Source organism: Castor canadensis, chromosome 1, assembly GCF_047511655.1.
Source record: "Castor canadensis chromosome 1, mCasCan1.hap1v2, whole genome shotgun sequence".
NCBI classification, from domain to species: Eukaryota; Metazoa; Chordata; class Mammalia; order Rodentia; family Castoridae; genus Castor; species Castor canadensis.
The window spans coordinates 183,080,363-183,102,751 of NC_133386.1; the positions used below are offsets into that span (position 1 = coordinate 183,080,363).

Genomic DNA, 22,389 nt, shown 5'->3' on the forward strand with positions numbered 1-22,389 from the left:
TGAAACAGGGTCTAGTTATGTAGTCCAGGCTGGCCTCAAATTCAAAATCCTCTTTTGCTAAGTACTGGGATTATAGATGTGTGCCTGGATTTAGGGTTTCTTTCTATGCATGATGAAAATGTCCTGGAATTTGATAATGCTGATGGTTACAGAATTTTGTGAATATCCTTAAAAACAGTTAGAACTGTGCACTTCAAAAAGGTTATGTGAATTACTTGCCACAGGACAGGATAGAAGGATGACAGCAAAGCCAACCCATACTATAAAGTAGGTAAAGAGTTTAACTTGGGTCAGAAAGATGGAGTTGCCAGGTCCAGCTGCAGAACTCCTGGTTAACCTTATAGTTCAGTCTATCTACACCTTCAAGAAAACCCCTTGGTATATGCTAATTTGACTGGATATCTGGTATCTGTTCCTTCTAGTCAAATGGGTGGGACAAACATAACCTTCACACCTTTTGAAAAATCATTTCTGAAACTTTTCTTATTTTGTCACTCTCTTCCCTCTCATTACCAGTTCATAAGCCTTTGTTCATTATACAAATAGAAAAGTTTCAGATACTTACCCATCAGGTAAGTATCTGCTGGTTTACCAGCAGGCATAAACACTTGGTACATTCCAAACTCTGGCTACCACCCACCCTTACCAGGTCCCTCTGGCTGTGCTATGGAAAAACTGGAGGCAAAGTGCATGGGAATGAAAGGCCTAAGTTGTTTATCAGCTGTTTTCTAGTGAGAACAAGACAGTAAATGTCTATAGTATTATGAAGTAATATTCATTTTAATAAAGGGAGATTTTTCTATCATTAGGTAATAAAGTTATCACTGTCGTTTTTCTTTTTATGAGGGTCTTGGAACTGGGGTTTGAAGTCAGGGCCTCATTATTACTAGGAAAGGATGCTACCATTTGAGCCACAACTTCAGCCCTTTTTTGCTTTTCATTATTTTTCAGATAGGGGTTTCAAGGAGGAGACTGCAATTCTACTTATGCTTCCACTATAGTATGGATTACAAGCACATGCCATCGCACCCAGCTTGCGGGTTGAGATGGAAGCCTCTAACTTTTTGCCTCAAACCATGTTCCTCCTAATCTGCACCTCTTGAGTAGCTGGGAATATAGTTATGTGCCACCATGCCTGGCTTCAATATAGGGCTTTTTTTTTTTTTTTTGGTGGTCCTGGGGTTTGAACTCAGGGCCTCACACTTCCTAGGCAGGTGCTCTCCCACTTGAGCCACTCCACCAGCCCTTTTTGTGTTGGATATTTTCAAGATAGGGTCTCTCCAACTATTTGCCTGGGCTGAATTCAAACCCCTATCCTCCTTATCTCTGCCTCCCAAGTAGCTAGGATTACAGTTGTGAGTCACAGGTGCCTGGCCTGAATACAGGTTTTAAGTCACCACTCAACAATGGCACAGCTAACAATATGCTTTTGAAGGTTTCTGGCCTTCTTGCCTGAGGTTTGGAGAAAATGTCTAGAGATTTTATCTCTGTAAACAATTCCAACTATAAAACAAACAACACTCAGTGGGTCTATCATTCATTCAATTTTATTTCCAAGCTCTTACTGTGGTGCCAGATCCCACCTGCTATAGGCTATAGAGAAAACCGAACACCTGCCCTCTTAGAGGCTTTGGCACTGAACAAATGGTAGCACACAACGGTACTTTACAAATTCTTTAGCAGACATAAAAATCTGCGAAAGATGTGGTTAATATGGTTTCGCTTTATTTGGAGGAGGTGGAGGTATATGCAGGGATTTAAAGCTCAGTCGAGTGGGAGAAGTGCTATATGGCGTGGAGAACAAGAAGCCTAAGGGGTGATGAAGCAATGGAAGGACTGCAGAGGGAAAAAGAGAGTGATTCAGAAAAGGAGAAAATACACTTGAGAAAGTCAGAGGAAGAGAGCAGAAAACTGGGGTGTAGGGGAGGTGGGACTGTTAGGAAATTGACAAGAATCAAGATGGAGGTTGATGGGATTCCCATGGTGTACTGACAGGCTTGGACTTTATTCCAGGTTTAAAAGAAGAGAATGATCAGACTTGTCTCTTAAAAGATACCTGACAGCCAGGCATGGTGGTAGACACCTGTAATCCCAGCACTCAGGAAGAAGATACTCAGGAGGGGAGCCAGTCTCAGCCATGAAGCCAGATCCTGTCTTTTTAAAAAACAAAACAAGAGCTGGGAGCTGGTGGCTCACACCTATAATTCTAGCTACTCAGGAGGCAGACATCAGGAGGACTGCAGTTTGAGGTCAGCCCAGGCAAAACAGTTTGAAAGGCCCTATCTCAGAAATACCCAACACAAAAAAGGGCTGGCAGAGTAGCTAAAGTGGCAGAGCACCTGCCTGGCAAGCATGAGGCCCTGAGTTCAAATACCAGTGCTGCCAAAAAAACAAAAACAAAAAACTTTTTTCTGGGAATGCAGCTTAGTAGTACAGTGCTGGCCTAGTATGCACAAGGCCCTGGGTTGAATCCCTAATGCCAGACATACACACAGTGTCTGTCTGTCTCTCTCACCTTCCCAGCTCCTTACTGTCTGTGGTGTTTTGGTGTATCATTCCTAAGGAAGTAGCAAGTCCTGAGGACCTGCAATAATGGGAAGAAATGGTGGGTAACTGCTCGTTGACACCTGGTCTAGTGTGCAAACAAAAAGAAAGCATCATTAAACTTGTATTGTAGGCCCAAGGTTCACATCAAATGTCCTCATGCAAGCTAATTATGGCCTCTCTCAAGTGGGTTTCTTGGAGTCTTTGCTGGCATTTCCTGTGTGGGGAACAGGAAATGTTTCTCTCTCTTTTTCCTCCCCCACCCCTTTGTCTACACTTTTATTCTATTATACTAATATAAATCCTTGCTAAAACTTAAAAAAAAAATGCACTTGGGAAAAATGATATGACAGTCCACTCTTTAATTAACTCATAATACTTGTATTAAGTCCATTACTCTCAAACTTTAGTGTAATTGAAACTATGTATTATATTTAAAATACAGTCTTGGGCCCTATTCTAGCAATAAAAATTATCTGGATTTTTAAGTTTCAGGTGATGTTCGTGCAGTGGTCCATGGTTTAGACTTCACGGAATACTGGGTTAGTCTAACCCTTTTAAAAGGTAACAGTCTGAGAAAAATATGGTCTTATGGGTTGAACACAATACAGTGGCAAAGCATAGAAAAAAAAAGCGTGATAATGCAAAGATAATTTGAGCCCCAAAGTTCTATTTCTAGGAATCACATCCTGGGACAAAGGAATACTCTGATTATGTACTAAGTCTTTTTTTTTTCCCCCCTGCAGGGTTGTTGTGGGGTACTGAAGTTTGGACTCAGGGCTTCATACTTGCTAGGTAGGTGCTCTACCACTTGAGCTATACCTCCAGCCTGTAATTAAGTCTTGATGATGGTATTTATTGTAATTATACCTGTTAACTACTGCTAAAACAACATTTTGGAAGTAAAGAACAATCATAGAAAGACACATTTACATTACCATTACTTTGGAGACTACAGTAAAGGCATAAATAGGATCCATTTCAAAAACAGTAAGATAACTAACTTGAAGGCTCCCAAACTATCCCACAAAGTATTTGCCATTATCCACACCTGTTACACCTAATCCCAGGCAGGGCGGACTGATTTGTACATGAAGGCCTAACCTCAAAGACTTGCACTAACACCTGTCATGTGGGGAATAGTCTATTAATCAATATTCTTGGCTTTGAATAACCTAAGGCTCATCTGCTTGAGGTTCCAAGATACTTAGAAGCCTAGTTAAAGTGAGTTAAACCAGGCAAGTCTAGTTAAAGTGACTGAAATCAGAGAAAATTCAGATTTTGACTAAAATTATGGGTTCAAAATGAGTCCTTCTCTCCAAAGTTCAGAATTAGTCCCGTGGAGCTACAACTCAGAGCCAGGTTAGCATTTTAACCATGTACAATGCAGTTCTTGCACAATATTGCAAGGTAAGGTGACTTCTCATTCCTTCATCCACAATTTATTTAAGCAAATTGCCAATTGAGATTGACTAAATTTTGCTGTTTCTGGAAGTTAGAGGACAATGTGATGTTCTGAAATTATGTGCTAAACTGCATATTCAATCAGATTGGGAGTGGGTCAAAGTCCAGGATTGTACTCTGCATGTCAATACAAAATGCTGTAATAAAAACACCCTAACTACCAGTCTCTGCCATGACAGGAGCGTAATAATTTGATAATTAACAACAATAATAAAACATTTCATTACCAAAAGATTATTTGAAATAGTATACTTAACCCAAGGCAATAAAGCTACAATTTAACAACAACAAAAATGGAATCTATCATAATAGGAAAACACTAAAGCTTGAAGGGATTAGAGCCAGCACACTTGAAATGGTGTTGCTGGTCATATATCAAGTGTACCCTTACACAAAGAACTTAGTTACAGCCTATAGGAAATTAGCAGTTATGAGATAGAATAAACCTAAAATAGAAAATAATAACATGAATGAATTTAGATTTTGGCTTTTTGTCCAAATTTTTCTTCCCTCTTTTAAAGGATCAGTTTCATCAAATAATAATAACAACGAAAACAGCCTAGTTCCTCTGCTTATGACAAAAATTAGACAGAAATACTTACACGGGACTGGAATTCAAAGAGCAATGATCCACCATCATTTCTGGAAGGAAATCCAACTTAAACGAAGCCATCACCTCACTCTCCCCTTCAGAAGTCAATGATATTAACTTGCTGCACTTGTCTGATCCACAAATACACACAGCTTTAGCTTCCTGGGCCCCACAAAAAACACAAAGTGGAAACAGGAGCTCAGGGAAACCAGCAGTAAGTGCCACAGAAAGAGGCAGGTCTGGGGAAGGGGCAGGGAAAGGGAGTATTGGATTAAAATGGGGATGTGACCATGTGAAGGGAGGTTCAGCCTAGCACACAATGAAAGTGCTGATGCGCCAGGCTTGTTTTGTGTGATTTTCCCTGGCGAAGCAGTACTAAGTGCACTGTCAGATAAATAGTGTGTCAGATCCATGAAGATAGCAGTGGCCAGCAGAGCAGAAGAAATACAAACTTGTTTCAAATTCTCTGAAGTCCTCCCTGCAAATCAGTTTTGGAGGTCCCTCAAAGCCTAAAACTACCTGAATCCAAAAAAAAAAAGAAAGAAAAAGAAAAAGAAAAAAGCTTTACCACGTGTAGTCTGAAAATGAACTGGTTTGTTTTCTTGATTTTAAACTTAATTTCCAGGGTTGGAGGAGTGGCTCAAGTGATAGACTGCCTGCCTAGCAAGTGTGAGGCCCTGAATTCAAACCTCAGTACCAAAAAGAAGGGGAGGGGAGGAAAACATAATTTCCGTATGTTAAAGAAAGCAATGAGCACAATTTTTGGGTCCAAATTAACCTCAGAACAGTTACAAAAGGAGGAACAGTAAGGCTGTTTGGAGGGCCAGAGGCAAGCTGGTTGAAGTGTTCACCAAAAACATGTTGCTCACACATAATTACCTGTACTGGATTGACCTTACTTTATTAATGGTATTGAGGATAAAGAGTGGTATCAAATGCTTCCTCACTAGATACCACTTTAAAAATCCTTGGTCTGGTATCATTCATTAGGTGGCACAGGCAAATTCCTTTTTTCTTTCTTATCTGTTTTTTTTTTTTTTTTGTGATACTGGGGGTTTGAACTCAGGGCCTCATGCTTCCTTTAAAGCAGATGATCTACCACTTTAGCCATGCCCCGAGCCCTAAAATTTCTTTATTAACTCTGATTCTTAACTTGCCAAAAACTAAAAAGGGAATAATAACATTCTGCCTCTTCTTGATGGCATACTAGGAAATAATGCCTTTTTAGTTCTCTGTTGACCTTTCCAAACAAACAAAAAGCTGCTACAGTGGTAATAATAACAAAAATAAGGACAAACATTCCAACATGGTGGGGAGAGAAATACAGGCTGTCTCTTCATTCTCTGTTTCCTTCTGTAAACTGGTGCTAAAAGGCTGGGGATATAGCTCAGTGGCAGAGCACTTGCCTAGCCTGTGCTAGCTAAGACCAAGGCCTGGGGTTTCACCCCCAGTACCAAATGGGTGAAACATTGTTGCTAAACCAAGATTTATGAATACATGCATAAAAATTCTATTATGGGTGAGCAGTAGAGATGGATATACTTAGCAGGCAAGGCAGATGTGTGCTTTCATTCTCAATTTAGCTCCACATCCCTCCAAACAACAAATGGTGGCTTTTCAATATTTAGGCAGTGACTCTAAAACTTATCTCTGAAGGCTCCAAAATTTCACAGGCTTTCTTTCCATTTTTATCATTAGGGTTGCCTTCCTGCAAAGATTTTATTTCACTCAAGCTCAGTTTACAACACAGGGGACTTTGAGATAGAATGTTATGTTCAGGCTGTGAAGAAGTAAATGAAAGTACTCCTATAACAACAACATGAACAACTAAAAACATGTAATGCCATAGGCCTAAAAGTTCTGGTCTGTGTAACAATGGCTGATACTTATCTATACCTGACAAAGGGAGGCAGAAGCTGGGTCTTCTCTCCAACATCCAGACATAACCACCCAAAATCTAGAACTATAACAGCAGCAATTTTTTCTATTGTGTTAGACTTGGCAGGCTGATCTACTACTTTGGAGTAGAAGTGGCAAGAGCTCTCTTCCATCCTATTAAAGGAGGAAGCAAGAACAAGTTGTGAGAGAAGACTAAGCAACCAATACACAGTACAGTTCATCCAGCCCTGAGTACTGGACAGCAGGAGATAGTAACCCTAGATGAGAATAGTTACTGCTAGTTTGTCCTAGTTTCTCCTATGTACATTGGAGCCAATGTCATTCCTCTTCCTATAGAAAGCAACCTGAACCAAGAAGTAACTTTGTGAATCAAAAAAATCAAATCAGATATTTTTAGTTTAAGAATTCCTTTAGCCAGGTGCTGGTGGCTCACGCCTGTAATCCTAGCTACTCAGGAAGCAGAGATCGGGAGAATCATGGTTCCAAGTCAGCCCGGGCAAACAGTTCAAGAGAGCCTATCTTGAAAATACTGAACACACACACACACACAAAAAAAGGGTTGGCAGAATGGCTCAAGTGGTAGAATGCCTACTTATAGCAAGAGTGAGGCCCTGTGTTCAAATCCCAGTACCTCCAAAAACAAAATTCCTTTAAAAAGGAATCAACAAATGTCAAGGAATTCTGGTTATTGTTATGTTTCTATTACTCACTAAAAACATATAAACTTGAATTATGTCTATTTTAATTAGAATCACATCTGTAACAAAAGCGTACTTAAACATGGGAGACTTTTACTGAGTCAGCAGGAAATGCCCAGAGTATGAAAGGATCCATACTCCTTATGATAATTTTTACCAACCCACAGGCTGAGAAACACTGACTTAAATTTTTTTTCTTTTTGAGAAAGGGCCTCCCTATGTAGACTAGGCTGGCCTGGGAACTCAATCCTCCTGTCTTCTGAGTGCTGGGGTTACAGGCTTGCACACACTTGACTTAAAGTTTTGTTTCTTTGTTTTATTTTTATAGTACTGGGGATTGAACTCAGGACCTCAGCACTCTACCTGTTGAGCCATAGTCCCAAGTAAAGTTTTAAAACCATTTTCACCAGACATAGAATTTTTGTTCAAAAGAGTTCTCCGGGGACTAGTGGAGTGGCTCAAGTGGTAAGAGTGCCACCTAGCAAGCATGAGGCCCTGAATTCAAACCTCAGGGCAGCAAAAAAAAAAAAAAAAAAATCACCACAATACAACCTATAAGATGGAGGTGTGGCTCAAGTAGTAGTGTACCTACCTCGCAATGGCAAAGCCCCAACTTCAAATACCAGTAAGCCAAAGTAAATAAATACATAATTATAAAATGGAAATGTTATTACATGAAAGAGGGTGCATTCCTTTTGGCTTGTCATAAGAGTTTTCTTGGCAGAATTAAATTCAACTTGCTTGTGGGAAGAAAAGCAGAGAAATGAATCACAAATCACTCAATTTTATAAAAGGGTTATAAAGTTAAGTGACAATAAAAACAAGGGAGTATAAAAATGTGAATATTAAGGGAAATTAAAAAGTAGAATCAAAAGTCAGTTGTTCAGAAAACTACCCATAGTTTTGAGTTTTTTTTTTAAATTTTTAATTAGATATACATTCCAGACTTTTATCACAATAAACACATTAAGAAAAAAGAGATGGCCATGAGTAGTTATAGCCAGGTTTACTGTGAAAGAAGCATTAACTTTCCCTCAGAGTCTTTACCTACTACTCCTTTTACTATGAATTTACTTTGATGATTTCACCTTCTTTCTGTGATTATCTCAGTTTTCTTTGCCTTAAAAATTCTCTACCCTTTAAAGACAATGATTAAAAGCCTGACTATGAGACAGTAGGAGCAAGCTGCCTGTTCCTGCTTACAGTAAGAACCCAAACATGGCATGATTTAAAATCATATAAATAAATGCTACCATCCCAAAAAGAAAAAGAACCCAAATCATTAAACATGACCAATTATAGATAAGGGAAACAGTCCAAAGAACAGCACACCCTCATTTAGAATATAGGAATGGAATAAGCTTAATAGGAAAATGATATAAAACTGGATTATAAGAGAAAGATAAGAATTACAGCATTTGTTTCATCCAAAGAGTGAAAAAGCAAAGAAAAGCATAGCCAAGAAAAAAGGCCTAGGAGGCAAGTGCAAACATCTTCTTGACTGATATAACCAGGAAGCAGGATGAGAGGTAAACAGATTTTATACATTCACCCCAATAATCTAAGTGTGTTTCAAAGGGCAGTAACATGAAGTCTGGTTATATGAGCACAGAACAGATTAGGGATTAATACTGGATCATAAAAGAAAATCTATGTCATTAAAAAATAACCAACAGTTATAAAAGGAAAACTGAAAGTACAAAAATCTAGAAAATAGTCCTAAACTCACAGTATTAAATGGACTTGGTATCTTCCCTCACTCCTCAGTGCTGCTGGCAGTTTGATGATAGAAAGGATATAGAAAAGAAGTACACAAGTGAACAGCGAGAGCAACTCAAAATTTGGCTTAAAACCTTTACAGACTTGAATTTCACTTCAAAACTTTAAGTTTAATTAATTAGTGCGTCTCCTAGAGCTCCCAACCTAGTGTCTTGCATATGCAAAATATGACGACCCAAACTGGTAATTATCTCTGCAGCATCCTACTTTGTGGGAACTTTTTGTTGCTGCAGCATAAACATGACAGTTAAGAATGACTCTTTAAAAAAAAAAATGACTAACATACACTAAACAATGAACAGGAATGTAATACAGGTCATGATAAGGGGAGGGTAACAGGAGGGGAAGGGAAATATGGCTGAGGTACTTTCTAATACGTGTATGAATATGGAACACGGAAACCTGTCAAAGTCATTTTAAGAAAGGGAGCGGGAAAAGAGAGATTAATGGAGGGGATAAACCAAACTGGGATTTATTTATATATATTATGTGTGTGTGTGTGTGTGTGTATTATATATGGAAATGTCACAACGAAACCCCCTGTATAACTATCATATACCAATAAAAATGTTATTAAAAAAATTCAAGAAAAGGAAAACAACAACAAAAAAAAGTAACTCTAAATTAAAACGAAACTTTATGAATTTTCAGTAAGAGGCAATATAGGGCTGGTGGAGTGGCTCAAGTGGTACAGCACCTGCCTAGGAAGTATGAGCCTCTGAGTTCAAACCCCAGTTAAAAAAAAAAGAAATAAAATATTGCAAAAATATTTTTCTGTTTAGATTTCAAATCAGTGTGTGAAAAAAACATAGTTAAGTAATCTGTTGTGTGAAAGTTGTTTAGCATGTAAAAATTTCACATAAGTTATTCTGAAAGGATATACATATGTCAAGGCCAAAGGAAGGAAAACCAGAACCTCTTCTGAAAGCTAAAAAGAGCAAAGAGCTGATGGCTCACACCTGTAATCAGGAAGATTGCCTGGGCAAATAGTTCATAAGACCCAATCTCCAAAATAACCATTCCTCCATTCCAAAATGGAGGTGTGGCTCTAGCTGTAGAGTGCCTGTTTGCAAGTGCAAAGCCATGAGTCCCACAAAAAGAAAAATAAATAAGCTTTCCATTTCTTCCCTCATCTCTAGCGTCTTCCTTGCAAACATGAAGCCCTGAGTTCAAACCCCAGACCCACAATAAAAAAACAAAAACAAAAACAATTTTAAGCTCAGGCCCTGCCTAGGAGTCTATGACTAACCTGACTTAACACAACCTTGCTCAAATTGCAACCACTCTTTAAATTGTGCCATATTTTCAGGTACCAAATCAGCACTGGAACTTCAGTATAATTCATAGGTGGTAATAATAAGCTGAAAGCTTACACATTGCTTAAACTTCACTGAGGATTTAAAAGCACTATGTTGAATGAATTCTAGTTCCAGGAGTGTAACATTATCTATGGAATCCAATAATTTCATCCTCATCTTTGTTCTAGTTTACTTTGGGTCTCCCAATAAGGTGAAAGGAGGGAGTAAAAGTTAAACTAGTAGCTGCTGTGTGTAGACTATTGCTTACACCCCCAACTGTAATAATTAGGCAGCAGCTATCTAATAGGAGATGAGCCTACCCTGGAAATAGCTAAGGAGCAAGAGCTGGGAAAGCAAGTTCCATTTTCCTAGGGAAAGACATTTTGCAAATTATATCCCATAATGTAATAAAGTCATCATCATCTTTCTGAAAACAACCTTTTCATATACGCACAGCAGGCCTCATGCAAGAAGGTTAAAAAGATGGTCAGGGAGCACACTCATCCAGCAGTTAGCTCATACCTGTAGCTTTACAACTCCCTCTCTGGACTATGTCTTCACTCTAAAAAACCAAGGAAAAGAAAAATAAGTGTGCCATGCCTACTCTTCTCAGAATCCATATGTGTAGCTTCTTTCCAAAGAAAAGTCCCTTTGTCACCAAAGATTTAAAAAAAAAAACTCCTCCCTCTCCCATTTTTAAGTATACAGTTCCTTAAAGATAAACTGCATTTAATATCTCATAACTAATTAAAAAACATCATAAACTTAAAAAATGGAGAACTGAAAGACAATGTTACAACATATAGCAAAACAACAACTTAAGATTTATGAGGCTGAACTTCAGTACATTTAAACTAACAAAACAATCATTTTTAACATCTGCTTTGGGAATGGGAGACTACTACAAAAAAAACAAACAAAACAAAAATACTTAAAGGCCATATGATTCTTTCAGCAATTAATATCCTGTTATTAATGTGGAGAGGCTGCTGCTGTTTCCTCAAAGCAGTCTCTCTGCATAGGCAGGTGCTGGGCATGAAACTCTTGAAAGGCAACCAAGTTCCTGCCTCTGTAAATGGATCTTGGTGGCACTAGAGTGGTGGTAAACCACTAAAACCAAAAGAATCATAAGATAGGGAAGTTAATTGAAGGCAAAAACAAAGATAGAAACCACAAAACCAATTGGTCTTATTTTTAAACATTACTGAACCTTAATAAATAAAGATCTGATTCTATAACTATTCCCAACTCCTACAAAATTCCACTTACAACTCCTGCCAGATGTACTTCTATCTGGCTGTAATCACAGAGAACTACTCAAAGTCACCAAGGACAATGCAGACAATGGAAAAGAAAGAATTCTCAAAGACACAGCCAGTCCCAGAACTGTATAATGAGACCTACCCTCTCTGAAGACAAAGAACACTTAACATAAAATAGGTGCTCAAGTATTTGATTTTTCATATGGACCTAATTAGTTTCCAATTTTAGTAATAAAGTAATAGTATTTTCAATAATTGTAAAGCAAAAATCTATACTTAAAAAGAAAACTTTTAAAAGCATTTACTTCAACCTGCCTAAACATCAAAAGTTATTAAAAGGGAGCTGGGGGCATATATCTTATGCTCAGCATGTGTAAGGAAGGCCCTGGGTTTGATTCCCAGAACCCTGTTATGAGAGAATAGGAATTTCCATTTACTAAATTCACAATACTTCATTGGATCTTGCATCATAATCACTACTTAAAGGGGGACTACCCTCAGGATTCAGAAGCTAAGGAATGTGTACAAGGACTTTTAGTTAGGTACTCAAGTCAGAGCCCACTGTCTAGCTCTCTTAAGAAATGTGACCCTGCTGACAGACTTGCTCAAGAAGCAGAGTGCTGGCCTAGCAAGTGTAAAGCCCTGAGTTCAAACCCTAGGGGAAAAAAAAAAGAAAGAAAAAAAATTGTGACCCTAATGAAATAAAATACTGCTTAATTCTGTTCTTAAAAAAAAAAAGGGAGGGAGGTAACCCTAAGGGGCTGGAGGGATGATCAAGCAGTAGACTACCTGCCTTACAAACCCATGTGCTATGGGGGTGGGGTGAGAAGAAATGTGACCTTGGAAGATATCCAGAAGGTAGTGTATCTTAAGAGGGCTTTGGAGTAGTTGGATAGGAAGCAAGTTAAACTTCTATTGCTAGTGTTGTTCTAGAAGATGCAAAGGACAAAGAAAAGGTTAGGCACCATGTTTCCCAAAATGTTGCCAGGAAGACAGAGAAATACTGCCACAATTTGGCTAGTACTTGTAAGCATTACTTCTCTCAGATTGCATGCTGGTCAGAGAGCAAATGAGAGGCCTGGAGTTAAGGCTAATATATGAAAGAATGAGAGATACCTACTAGGTCCCAGAGAACACAGTAGTCCTTAGGGGGCTAGGAATGCCCAGAGAAAGAAATAAATGAGTTCCTTAAGTGGGGGAGAGGAATTGTTTTTTGGTTTCTTTTTTGTGTGTGTGTGTGGGGGGGGTGCTAATAGCCCAAGGAAAAAGCATGCATGAGGCCCTAGGTTGAATCCCTAGCACTGCCAAAAAACAAAACAAAAAAAATATACATACACACATATATGTACATCTTATTTATGTGGACACACGTATGTGTGTATATATCCACATAAATAAGATAGGAGTCATCCTATTTCTAAGCCACCCAAAGGCTGATGTTTTTTATTTTTTGGAGGTGCTGGGGTTTAAACTCATGCTTACAAGACAGGCGTTCTACCACTTGAGCTACATACTCAGTCCTTTTTGCTCTAGTTATTTTTTTTTTTTTTAATAAAGTCTTGCAGTTTTGCCTAGGGCAGCCTGGACTGTTATCCTCCTATTTATGACTCAAGTAGCTGGAACAACATGCCACTATGACCAGTTGGTTGAGAACTGGGTCTTGCCAACTTTTTTTTTTTTTTTGTGGTATTGGGAATTAAACTCAGGACCTTGAGTTTGCATTAACATTATCTGGCTTTAATAAATGTTGAGATGTTTAAAACAAGACCTAATATGAAGTTTTCCAGTTGTATTTGACCGATACAAAAGCTCTCAGATCTTCTATACTCCTTTCTTAGAGTAGGCAAGGTAATGAACGCTCTCTTATTTCTCAAATTTCTTGCCAACCTATACAGCTTGTATGATGAGTAAAGGACAAAAATACCTTCCTTTCTGGGAAAATGGCTACTGACTCAGTCACCATCAGTAGCTCTTACATATCACACACTAGATCACAAACTCCAGAGACAAGGGCTAGTGGTACAGTGATGACCGATGATCTATGTAAGTCCTAAACCCATGACCTTGATTCATTAGCAAGACCATTCTTTTTTTTAAAGGGTCATATGGGCATACACCCATGAGACTTTTTGCTGTTGTTAATTTTTGGGGGGCTATTTATTTATTTATTTGTGGTACTGGGGTTTGAACTCAGGGCCTCACACTTGCTAGTCAGGCACTCTACCACTTTTGACCCACTCCACCAGCCCAAAACTCACTCTTAGTAAACAGTAAAAACTGTTAGTAAGTGCCTTCAATAATTACTTGAAAAATTTTTGTTGCTATGTTTTAAGACAGTGTCTCACTACATAGGCCACGCTGGCCTCAACTTTTTTTTGAACCTCCTGCCTTTGCCTCCCCAGTGCTGAGATTAAGAACATGTAGCACCATGCCCAACTGTGCCTGATAATTTTTCTAAGGCAAATCTTGTAAGTAGGTAAACATCCAAAGCTTCAATGGTTACAAGAGTCTTTTTCAAGAAGTGTGATTAAGCCAGGCATGTTGGTGTGCATGTGCAATTCCAGCACTCTGGAGACAGAGGCATGAAGATTTTGAGTTCGGCTTGGGGCCAGCCTGGACGTTACACAGCAAGATCCTGTCTCAAAAGAACAAACATGATGAAGGGCAATGACAAGTATGCTGTTACTTGGTAGAGGTGTGACTTACGACAAGTTAATCGGTATCTCTAAGTATATCAGTTTGGCCTGCAAAAGAGATCTTAAACTATGTATCTCAAAAAGGACCGAATGGATGCTCATAATACAATCAAGCTGCTATATAAACCTTTTTTTTTTTTTTCCCTGTGGTGGGACTGGAGTTTGAACTCAAGGTTTTGTACTTGCAGAGCAAGCATTCTACCGCTTGAGCCACATCTCTAGTCCATTTTGTTCTAGTTACGGTGGAGATGGGGTCTCAAGAACTATTTGCTCAGGCTGGCCCTGAAATGAGATCCTCCCCATCCCACATAGTCATAATTGTAAGTGTGAGCCACCAGTATCCAGCCAATTTTTAACTCAAAGAGGAAAGAAATAAGTAACAAATGACTTAAGAAATGTGTATTATTTTTTAAATGTTTAACTTTCAGTCAGCTTATAATTCCCTTTACTTCTTTTTTTTTCTTCCCATGATATGGCTAGCTCAGTAAGAGTAGGCTCTTGACTATGGAAAAGCATGTTTATCTACTCCCATATTCTAGAAGGCCAAGTAACTAGATAAAAGGATCAACTGGAAATCTTTCCTAACTAGCCTAGTACGATGATGCAAACCCTTCAGGAACTGGTACTATAATCCACCAGTTTGCTCGGTGTAGCCAATCTACCTATCCTCTCTAGCAAACTAGCAAGGGAATAGCAGTTGCCACCAGATTCTAATCTAGGATCCTGGGTACATACATCACAACTTGGTAAGTGAATAGATACTAGCTCAAAACCTAGTATAAGCTGGGCACTGATGGCTCACACCTGTAATCCTAGCTACTCAGGAGGCAGAGATCAGGAGGTTCACAGTTCAAAGCCAACCTAGGCAAATAGTTCATGAGATGCTATCTCAAAAAATAACCAACACAGTGGCTCAAGTGGTAGAGTGCCTGCCTACCCAAGCATGAAGCCCTGAGTTCAAATTCAAGTACCACCAGGAAAAAAAGAAGCTAGTATAACAAACCCATTAGGATGAACAACATATAGTTGTAAAACCCAAAACTGAATGGCTCTAGAGAAACTATTTAAGCATTAACTTTTTCCCTTATCCGTAAAATAGGGATGAGTAAGTGGAGTAAGCAGGTACACTCAAGTACAATAAATTCCCTTCTTTCTAGTCTCATCATTCCTAGAATATACATATTCCACTATAGTAAAGCAAACTGTCCTATGCTGGACAATTTAGGTCTTATACTGTATGAGGCTTAGTTCTAACTTGTCTTGGTCAGAAGGAACATGACCTAACACTTTCTCTGTTGGGTAGAAAAATTCCCTTTTCACCAAAAATCATATATTCTCCCTCATATGTGGTCATTAGATCAAGGGCAAACACAACAATGGGATTGGACTTTGAGCACATGATAAAAGCGAGAGCACACAAGGGAGGGGTGAGGATAGGTAAGACACCTAAAAAACTAGCTAGCATTTGTTGCCCTTAATGCAGAGAAACTAAAGCAGATACCTTAAAAGCAACTGAGGCCAATAGGAGAAGGGGACCAGGAACTAGAGAAAAGGTTAGATCAAGAAGAATTAACCTAGAAGGTAACACACATGCACAGGAAATCAATGAGAGTCAATGCCCTGTATAGCTATCCTTATCTCAACCAGCAAAAACCCTTGTTCCTTCCTATTATTGCTTATACACTCTACAACAAAATTAGAAATAAGGGCAAAATAGTTTCTGCTGGGTACTGAGGGGGTGGGGGGGAGAGGGAGGGGGTGGAGTGGGTGGGGGCAGGGGGGAGAAATGACCCAAGCCTTGTATGCACATATGAATAATAAAAGAAAAAAAACAAAAAGAAAAATTCCCTTTTCTTTCTTTGCTGACACTTGTTCATAACTACACACCTAGACTATTTCCATGATTCAAGCTTAAATTTGGGGCCTCTGACTTCTTATTGACTAATGAATCATCCATGTGTGTCCTCTCCGTGACCCTAGTAGAGAAGTTTGTAAACAGATTGAATCTCATCTCCTTTTGCACACTGGCCAGTATGCTAATCTTAACTGTAGTGGCAACAAATTTTTCCCTTTTGGTGGTACTGGAAATTGAACTCAGGGACGTATGCTTACTAGACAGGTGTCCTACCGTTTAAGCAACACCTCCAGCCCTTTTGGTTAATTTATTTTGTGGTGGGACTGGGGTTCGAACTCAGGGTTTTGAGCTTGCAAAAGCAAGCACTCTCATTTGAGCCACACCTCAGGTCCATTTTGCTCTGGTTATTTTGGAGATGGAGGTCCAGCCAACTATTTTCTGGGGCTGGCCTGAAACCAATGTATCCTCCTGACTTCAGTCTTCTAAGTAGCTACGGTTATACCAATGAGTCACCAGCACCTGGTTTTGAGTTGGTCACTTTTGAGACAGGGTCTCTTATTATACCTGGGCCAGCCTGGACCTCAATCTTCCTATTTGTACTTTCCCATATAGCTGGTATGATAGGCTCATGCTATTGGGCTCAGCCACTGGCTGAGAAGGGATCTCATGAAGTTTTTTGTCTGGGTTGGCATCAATCCTCGATCTTCCTGATTTCCATTTCCCACGTAGGGGTAGGGGTGGGTGGGTGGGTGGGTGGGTGGGTGTGTGTGTGTGTGTGTGTGTGTGTGTGTGTGTGTGTCTCCACCACATTGGGCTTAGTTATTTTTAAAATTGTGGTTTAGCCTGGGGATGTGGCTCAAGTAGTAGAGTGCCTGTCTGGCAAGTGCAAGGTCCTGAGTTCAAACCCCAGTAGCATCAAATTAAAAAAAAATTGTGGTTTAAAAAATTTGAAATTTATCATCATTTTTACATATACAGTTCAGTAGTATTAAACATATTCACACTATTGAGAAACATGGCAACAATTTTTAAAAACATGCTTCTTAACCTGGTACCCTCAGATCCCTTCAGAGTCAGAGGAGGTCTATGAGCCCTATGCTACTTTATCCTAAACTGTGTAGATGGACATTGAGGTTTCCTAGAAAGAGAATCCAGAGCTTTATCAGATTCTCTAGGGAGTCATAATCAGTGTTAGAATGGTTCCCTTTAACTCCTTCCTCTCCCTAGAGGATAGGACTAGATTAATCTAGACTATCATTAAATCATTTAAAAGCATAATTATATTTTCTCCAAACAGATTTCTAGTTCAGTCCTTCCCTCCCTTATATATGATACACTTTTAAGAAACCTGAATTTAGCATCATTTTAAATTTTTGTTAATGAAATATATTTCAACTGTTACCATCCTGTAAAATTTATAAATTACAATTAAGTCTCTCCTCTTTTATATTTATATCCCTAGTACACCCGGAATAAAGAAAGGTAACACATATCAGAGCTGCAATTGCTGAGCTCACATCTACCCTCAGTTTACTCTAATTCATGAAGTTTCCATGACATGAACACTTTTTTTCTTTTCTCTTCTTCCTCCCCTCCTCTCTTGTTATATTGCACAGACTGACCTCAAACTCCTGCATTCAGGTGATCATCCTAACTGACACATGTTTACATTGATTCTCCTACTCCCCCTTGAAATTGTAGATGCTTGGGTAAAAAGCAAAATGATGTGCAACCTCCACGTTTTTTCTTTTGGCAGCACTGGGGTTTGAACTCAGGGTTCCATGCTTGCTAGGTAGGTACCCTACTGCTTGAGCCACTCCGCCAGCCCTTTTCTGTGATGGATTCTTTTCAAGATAGGGTCTTGCAAACTATTGGCCCAGGCTGGCTTTGAACCTCAATCCTCCTGACCTCTGCCTCCTGAGTAGCTAGTATTACAGAAATGAGCCACTGGCACCCGGCTTCACTTGCTTTATTATTATTATTATTTTTTTTTGTGGTGCTGGGGTTTGAACTCAGGGCCTACACCTTGAGTCACTCCACCAGTCTTTTATTGTGATGGGTTTTTTCAAGATAGGGTCTTGCAACCTATTTGGTTGGGCTGACTTTAAACCATGATCCTCCTGATCTCTGCCTCCTGAGTAGTTAGGATTTCAGGTATGAGCCACACAGGCACCCAGCTTCTTTAGCATTTTTTACAGTAGTATTTATTCTAAATTTGTTTAGTTCCCCAATTAAATTTTTTATTATTAATTTCTTTTCACATAAAACTATATGTAGGTACTGGTCGTTCACACCTGTAATCCTAGCCACTTAGGAGGCTGAGAATGGAAAGATCACACTTGCATGTCAGCCCAGGCAAAAAAAAAAAAAAAAAAGTTTGCAAGACTCCATCTTAGTGAAAAAAGCTGGACGTAGTGACACCTGTCATCTCATTACCAGCAGGAAGTATAAATCATGGTCCAAGAAGGCCAGGGCAAAAAGTGAGATCCTATCTTCAAAGTAATCTGGGCAAAAAGGGCTGGAGGTATGACTCAAGCAATAGAGCACGCACCTAGCAAGCAGAAAGCCCTGAATATAAACCCCAGTATTGAGGGGGGGGAGAGTTGGGTTGTTTCCTATAAGAATTTTTTCTACGTGTGTATTGAGAGAGAGACATGCACTCAAATATACAAAATTGCTATCAAATTCAGTATTACAGTATATACACTGCTACACAACCCACTTCCTCATTTTATAAACATTTTCTTGTAAGAATAGCCCATTTGTAAGGATTAGAGCCAGACTGGCATAAAGCTTGATTTGTTAATAGCATCCTTACCTATGACATAACCAATATAACATCTATTTCACAAAGCCAACATAGTTATTAAATCCCTGAAATCATACAAAAAAGTGTTATGCTAAAATGGGATGAGGAGGGGTGAGAGTTGGGCTCTTTATTTTTCTTTTTCCTCCTCAATCTGTCATCTCACCTGTTTTGTTACATATTTCCATATGACTATAATGCACCTAAACATGAGGTCACCTCACCTCCACTTTGGAGGCACTGAGATGAGGCAGACAGTAAATGCAAAATACATTTCTTAAAATCTCTTTTCCTTCTTCTTCCCAAAGTGCCCAAGCTCTCAAAGTAATTCTCCAATCTCATTAAGCCACCCCTCTCCTCTCCATAGGACTCCATACTCAGTCGGAGAGGGTAGGGGAATGAAAAAGGAAAGCAATCTCATTCTTTCTACAACTGTACCTGTTTCCTTCCCACAGCAGCCTTCAGTACTGAGCAAAAAAAAAAATTGTTGGATGCATCAATTTGCACAGCTAATGTGTACCTTTCTCCAGAATTACTAATGTTTTGTGTGTCTTCCTAGTTTGAATCTAATGTTCGAGGTGTGAAAGAAATAGGGGCTCTAAGGGCACAGAGGGACTATGACATCACACAAAGCACCTAACCTAAACACAAGCGTTCATTTGACTTTTCCGTAATATTCATATATCATTTGCTCAAATTTGGCATGTTCTAAGGCCACCAATTCTTCCCTCAGTTTCACTGCCCTGCCAGAAGGCCAAATCTGTCTCATCTAGTGAGTCACTATTGCTCTTCTCTCCAACTGCATTTTGATTTCAGCCCACTTGTGCAGCTCATCAGGGCTGCACCATATGTTAGTACCATGTAGGCAGAATGTGACTAATTTTTTTCTAAAATACTGTCAGAGTTACTTTTTAAATTACTTTACAATCTTGATGTCTCTGAAGAGTCATTATCATACATAATCTTTTGGAAGTGACTTTATAATTATTTTCCTGAATGCACAAAGGAGATTCTTCAGTGTTTTCACTCCCATTTTCCAATTAAGGGAGCACTAATGTGAAAAGATAGATTAAGTGACCCCAATTCCACAACCAGTCACTGGGACTTGGAGCTTTGAGTCACTGTGCTATATTTGGTAAAATAAAGCACTTTATAAAAGGCTTTTTTATTGAGAAGCTCAAAATATTACTTTGCTTTTACTTTTTAAGATGATTAGTAAACTTCAGATATAACTACTACCTGATGACCAAATGGTCTCTTAGTATCATTCTGAGTAGCTGAATAGAAAAGGACTGAGTGGGACATGAACACCTAAATGTTCTTCTAATGACAGAGATTAAGAATAAAATAAAGATGTTTTGTAGGTCCAGCTACCATCACCAAATTCCCACACTTCGGATTTGATAATTAAGGTAAAGAAAGTTTTTAAATTGTCCACGTAGCTTCAGGTCCTATGTTAATTTATTAACTGTTTATAGGGTGACAGTTTGACTGCTATTGCTTTAAGACCTCCCTCTCTACTAATAATGTTCAACGGATAATATCCCTTGGAAAATATAAAAGGGTACTATAAATATCTGAGTAATATTGAGAATTGGACACGCACTTTGAATCCAGTAATTCTAATTCTAGAAATATAGCCTACAAATAAACTTTACCTGATATACACAAAGTATGCAAAGAGTCACTCATAAGAATATTGTTTCAACAACAAAACCTAGAAACATGTCCATCAATCAGAGGATGTCTGAATATAATATAGCATAACCATACAACAGGTAGGAGGTATGGCTCCAGTGGTAGAGCACCTGCCTAGCAAGCTCAAGGCCCTGAGTTCAAACCTCAGTACTGCCATGAAGAAGAAAACACAAAACAAAAAAAGTCACTATACAAACAGAACACTCTGTGGCTATTAAAGAGAGTGTATCAAGCCAGGTGCCTGTGGCTCACACTTGTAATCCTAACTATTTGGGAGGCTGGAATCAGGAGAATTATGGTTCGAGGGTAGCCCGGGCAAAAAAAAGTTCATGAGACTCCCATCTCAATGGAAAAAAAGCAGGGCGCAGTCATGCATGCCTGTTATTCCAGTACAGAAGGAAGCCTAAAATAGGAAGATCACTGTCCAGGCCAATAGGAGACCTATCTTCAAAATAACCAAAGCAAAAAGGGCTAGAGTGGTAGGGTGCCTGCCTTACAAACCCTAGTACCACCAAAGAAAAGAGAGAGTATGTGGCAGCTGACTGATCAGGATATATTTATATAATAAGAAAGGAATTACACATGGCCTGAACATGAACAGAGTATCTCTGGAAGGGTTAAAAAAATAATGGCCTTGGGTGCCAGTGACTCACACCTATAATCCTAGCTATTTGAAAGGGCAGAGATCAGGAGGATTGAGGTTTGAAACCAGCCCTGGTCAAGCAAATAATTTGTGAGACCTTATTGCGTTAAAAAAAAAAAAAAAAAAAACCATCACAAAAAAGATTTGGTGGTGTGATTCAAGGGGTAAGAGTGCCTGCCTAGCAAATGTGAAGTCGAGTTCAAACTCCAGTGCCACCAAAAAACTAAAATTAAAATAAAAAATAATTGCAGTTGTAGAGGAGGACCACTGTATGTTCACATGTATGTATGTTATCTAACTATGCAAACACTTTCTTAAAGAAACTCTTGAAAATATGAAGCACAAAGTAAAGAAAAACCTCAACTCAAGCTGTGTTCCAAAACAAGCTCTGTTGCATTTTGGTTTGGTTTTGTTAATATTGTTATTTTTGAGATGGGGTTTTGCTATTAGTCCAGGTTGGTCTCAGACACACAATCCTACTGCCCCCACCTCTTGAATGCTGAAATTACAAGGTGTACAACACCAAGTCCAGCTTGTTTTTGTATCTTTTTTTTTCCTGCTTTGCCTGAAACTTTTTTTGGAAACAGCCACTGTCCAGGTAAACCAGCAGTGTATCACATGTGATCTGAGTAATTACATCATTTGAAATTATCACAGCAATTCAAACTGTAGCTTATACAGCAAACAGTATGGCTGGCCTATTTACAAAGTTTTGGGGCTATTTTCAATTACTTAGCTATATATCTCTGTGTACATTTTCTTCAATCACTGTGCCAAGGCACAGTGCAACATTAGCTGGATTCCAGTAAGGAAGGAAAGGGACAGGATGAGATAACATGTTAAAACAAGTTCTATAAATACAGTTTTGGCCTAGTATCTCAAAAAGGAATCAAAACAGCTTCAAGTTTAAATAGAAAAATCCTACAGTCCTAACAAAATTTGACTTGACAGCTCTGGAGAACAGAAGAGACCAGTAATCTGGAATCTTGTTTCTCACACTGTCTTCCTCCTTCTCCCTAATCTCAGAGAGGAGGTTGAGATGCAATTGCAAGCTTTATCATTCCACATAGGCATCACCCCTGCCTCTTTTCTATTATCGTACCCCTGTACTACCTAACACAGCAGTGTCTTCCCGTTATACTCACCCACCTCTTA

General features: G+C 39.0%; 1 protein-coding gene across 9 annotated transcripts in view; it reads right to left on the reverse strand.

Moving 5' to 3' along the window:
• The window catches only part of Celf1 (CUGBP Elav-like family member 1), a 75,868-nt gene that overhangs the window by 24,414 nt on the left and 29,065 nt on the right, over positions 1-22,389 (reverse strand). For 6 of the 9 annotated variants that reach the window (XM_074045329.1, XM_074045340.1, XM_074045306.1 and 3 more), the window contains exons 2-3: positions 10,797-10,836; positions 4,611-4,762 (exon numbers count right to left, since the gene is read on the reverse strand). The exons of 1 other annotated variant lie outside the window; for it this stretch is intronic. In XM_074045329.1, coding sequence (XP_073901430.1) covers positions 4,611-4,681 — 71 coding nt within the window. In that variant the 5' untranslated portion in view covers positions 4,682-4,762; positions 10,797-10,836. The remainder of the gene's footprint in view (positions 1-4,610; positions 4,763-10,796; positions 10,837-22,389) is intronic. 2 more of the 9 variants (XM_020179106.2, XM_074045295.1) reach the window with 2 other exon arrangements.